Source organism: Pungitius pungitius, chromosome 7 (assembly GCF_949316345.1).
Source record: "Pungitius pungitius chromosome 7, fPunPun2.1, whole genome shotgun sequence".
In the NCBI taxonomy this organism is placed as follows: Eukaryota; Metazoa; Chordata; class Actinopteri; order Perciformes; family Gasterosteidae; genus Pungitius; species Pungitius pungitius.
In genome coordinates, this window is record NC_084906.1 from 1,027,881 (window position 1) to 1,031,941 (window position 4,061).

General features: G+C 45.5%; 1 protein-coding gene across 1 annotated transcript; it reads left to right on the top strand.

Annotated features, from left to right (window-relative positions):
* On the top strand, positions 1–3,855 carry arpc5b (actin related protein 2/3 complex, subunit 5B). The gene is made up of 4 exons (XM_037469952.2): positions 1–301; positions 930–1,002; positions 1,326–1,502; positions 1,890–3,855. The coding sequence occupies exons 1-4, from the start codon at positions 162–164 to the stop codon at positions 1,950–1,952; spliced, it is 453 nt and encodes a 150-aa protein (XP_037325849.1). The 5' UTR covers positions 1–161; the 3' UTR covers positions 1,953–3,855.
* The last annotated feature ends 206 nt before the right edge of the window (positions 3,856–4,061 follow it).

The following is a 4,061-nucleotide window of genomic DNA, read 5'->3' on the forward strand; positions in this document are numbered from 1 at the left end:
GCGAAATCAAACACCCAGTGGAAACGGGAGGAAGTCAGGAAGCTGCCCGCTTGTGACAGCAGTGTCGAAGAGAGAGAAGAAAAAAAAAAAAACACCTCCAAAAAGCCGGACTCGTGCTTGAACTCTTGAGAGCTCGACTCCCAGGAAAAAGCGCTGCCGATATGTCGAAGAACACCGTGGCCGCCCGCTTCCGGCGAGTAGACGTGGACGAGTACGACGAGAACAAATTTGTGGACGAGGAGGAAGGAGGCGAAAACCAACTGGGACCCGACGAGGCGGAGGTGGACTCCCTCATCAGACAATATCCTTCACTCACACGATTAGCTCGCCGCGCTGCGCGCAGCCTCCTCGGCCTTAGAGAACCCGACCGGGCCAACAAAGGCCGTGTGAATGTGTGTGTGTGTGTGTGTGTGTGTGTGTGTGTTTGTGTGTGCGCGCGCGCGTTCGTTCGTTTGTGTCTCTATCTGCACGGTAACGACTCGCTGCTGCTTCGGATGGGCGTACTGGGAGTAGGCCAGTCAATGTCCAGACCTGCCCGGCTGTCACATTCCAGGGATCTGGGGCGGATCATTTCTGTCTATATTCCACTCGAAGCGGTGTCGATTGGGGGTTTTGATTCAGCCACTGCAACGAGGTCTTTTTCTGTACAGCGTGAAAGCCGGCAGCTTCGGTTACGGAGGCCTTATAAGGCATGAAAGCGCAGCACTTCCTCATTGTCAGCGTCACCTCGCACCACATGTCACAGAAAATGGGGAATTAAACCCTCCGTCCGTCTGCATGCGTGTGTAAAAGAAAAGCAATAACATTGTTAAACTGACCAGAATCGTATTGTTTGTACAGTGCGAGAAAACCTCTAGTGTTGGTTCAATGAGGGGTTTGGGATTAGAGAGGTCACCTGCTGTGTTGCATCCTTAACCCGAGCCCTGCACAGGAAACCTCATGCAGGCTTTACAAGCCGTTTTGAAGAACCCGCCAATCAACACGAAGAACCAGAACGTCAAGGTAGGTTTTGTCATAATTGATGGTTGAGCCACAGTCTTGTTTTGCTATTGAATCCCTTTGTTGGGGTTTTACGCTGAATAATGATCTGTCTCGCCAGTGTAGCACGTGTTGTGTAGTTGTGTAAGGCCATTTAAACATGCTGACATGGATCCTGTTGAAATGCAGCTAATTTACTTAGAAATGTTTTTCCTAAACAATCCTGAACTGCCAATTTATTTGACTTTATTATTGGATGTCATCCATCCAGCCCGACAGGTCGGCTGTGGCCGGTAATTCACTCCAAACCTGCTCTCGCTTCCACGCGCTTCTCTCTTTTTTTCCAGGATCGCGCTGAGGGTTTGGTGCTGAAGGTGCTCAGCGCTTTTAAGAGCAGTGACATTGAGAAAGGGGTGCAGTCCCTCGACAAGAACAGCGTGGACCTGCTGATGAAATACATCTACAAGGGCTTCGAGAAGCCGTCCGAAAACAGCAGCGCGGTCCTACTGCAGTGGCACGAGAAGGTAAATGTTTGCGCCACAACTGGCTCTGCTTCAGGGAGGAGTCCACATGTCAGAGGACGCTGATGAGCGAGACTCAAGTGAAAACTCCGGGAGCCTGGCGTTGGTTTATCTCAAGATGAAGCATTTGCCGTCATTTTCAAAATGATGACGACAGAAGAACGCTTGTTTAACACTGATGTAACGTGTGAATGTATTATTATTTCTTTTGTATATCATCATGGAAGGAGTCTGTAGTTTGAGGCCATGGTGGGAATTAAAATGCCAGTTATGAGACCCATTATTCCAGTTGCTAAAACCTCTGCATGAAGGAAGGGCTAAAAGAGTTGGTTTGAAACTGTTTGAGTGCTGTAAAATAACCGGGCCATCTTTTGTGTCCTGTGCTGTCAGGCTCTGGCAGCTGGAGGCGTAGGCAGCATCGTCAGGGTACTGACAGCGAGGAAGACGGTCTAGACGAGCAGCGGAGGATCCCCGGCGGATCCAGAAGGCGGTTCATGTAATCATAACGGATGTCATAGGGCCTAAAAGGAAAAACCCATGTTTGACCCAATGTGATCCCGCTGCGTTCAAAACCAAATCCGGGTCACGTTGGGTTTTAAAATGTGTGTTTTTCTGCTTTTCTTTTTTCCCCATTCACGACCACAGCCGGCAGAATCATGTTCCACACTGGGTTCCACAGGGAGCGTCATGTCTGCTGCTTCCTTGATCTAATTACAATGCCCCCCCCCCCCGCACCCCTCTTCTCACAATGTCAGTCCCACACAGTGTGAGCTCAGTCTACACACCTGTGGTTCCCAAACCAGAGGAGATACATCTTACAGGAGACATTTTTACGTAGTTTATGCTTTTTGGGAGCCTCTGTTGTTCAAAGTACCTACAAACTCATGTTCATGCTCACGAGGGGGAAAACTCATAGATCAAAATACTCTGGTACACGGATAACATGTTAAAAATGGATAGTTTCATAGTCACACGCGTTTTTCAGAAACACTTATCCTTAAGTTAATGAGAGAATACTCTTTCTTTGTCAGGTTTTTAATTATTTTAGGACTAAGGAGACAACCAATACCAGGATAGAGGATTCGGTCCATACTGCACAGCCTCTGACTCTTAAAGATTTATCCTCCCTTGACTTCCACACAAACACACACACAGGGTTCTAGGTTTGAGTCTCTCAGGAAAAAAAAACAACTCACAGTATTTGTTCCCATGTTGTGTTGTGTCATCAGTGGAGCCTTCCTGATTGAATAAAAGCCTGATTCAGTCAGTAAATCCTCTCATTGCCTCTCCTTACAACACGAGCACTGCAAGGCTCTTCAAAAGGACACTCACAGGGAGGGGTTCTCATTCACCCTGTAGAGTGGGCTGAGGAGGAGGAGGAGGAGGAGGATGATGTGGGGGGGGGGGTGTTGGTGTCATCAGTCTAATGCTGCCCCAGTTAAGGATTATCACCCTAAAGCATCTCCACCACAGCTCTTGTTAATGTCATTTTACTGTTCCTCACATTGGTCCTCTGAGTACCGCTGTGCATGGCATTGTGTGGCTTCGCTTCTTTACTTTCCGGAATGACCCGTCACCCCGAGCAACCGATCCCTGATTTATTTGGGTATTTAACGTAAAAACTATTTCCTCTTTTTGCTTTATTTCCAGGAGAGACTTAATATTTTGTCTCTTTTATGGGATGAAACCAATATATTGTTTGCATGATCCCACTATTAAAAGCTTAGAGTATTCTGTCATCATTGCATTCTTGTCTTCATGTTGTGTCTCTCCTGTTTTTGTATTAAATCTGGGTTTAAACTAACACTTGGAAAACTGGAAAATTGTATCTTACGTCTGTTGCCAAATGATTTATTGTGCTTTCATGCTTAAATTGAGGATTTTCTTGCCCCTCTGTATTGGAGAAGACTGTTGAAGGTGTTTGGAGTGATGGCTGTAAACATTATAAATGAACACACAAGCACATTTTGTGCTTTCAAAGAAGTTGCTTTTTTGAAGATATGTTTTGTTTTTTTCCTGCTCATTTCCAATCAAACAGAGAGGATGGATGTTGCTTTCCTTTAAAACGCATCACAGCTTATTTACTCACAAGTTTATATTTAGACACGGGCTGTCATGTTTGAATACTGTCATCAGTAATGATTGAGGCGCACATTAGATTCCTTTTCTGATGCAGTAACGTCTAGTTTTACATGAACAAGAAGCTTCGTTCCTCCTCCTTCTTCATGTACGTCTAGTCGGAGATGCTCCTGTAGCCGAGGGAGCAAACTGATGTACAAACTGCCTTACTCGATATTCCTTTTTTATGTTCGTGCTTTTTTGACAAAACTAATAAAGATTTGACTTCTGATCATAACTGCCATGAATTATTTTAAACACAAAGTGAATTGAACACAAAAGCTGATCAGGGCAAAATGTAACGAACCTTTGAAAAGGTAAAGGCCTCTGAATGTTAAACGGAACTCCTTCACTTTGAATTTACATCGACGAGAGATGCAGACAAAGCATAACACACTTAGGTGTTGTTTCATGGTGCATTACTCACTTTAATTGGTCACAATA

What these genes read in the sequence shown, in the direction of transcription:
- arpc5b (XM_037469952.2), top strand. Translation starts at nt 162, where the DNA reads ATGTCGAAGAACACCGTGGCCGCCCGCTTCCGGCGAGTAGACGTGGAC. An exon ending in CGAAGAACCAGAACGTCAAG is followed by an intron (nt 1,003 to 1,325) that starts GTAGGTTTTGTC and finishes CTTTTTTTCCAG; the next exon opens with GATCGCGCTGAGGGTTTGGT. An exon ending in TACTGCAGTGGCACGAGAAG is followed by an intron (nt 1,503 to 1,889) that starts GTAAATGTTTGC and finishes CTGTGCTGTCAG; the next exon opens with GCTCTGGCAGCTGGAGGCGT.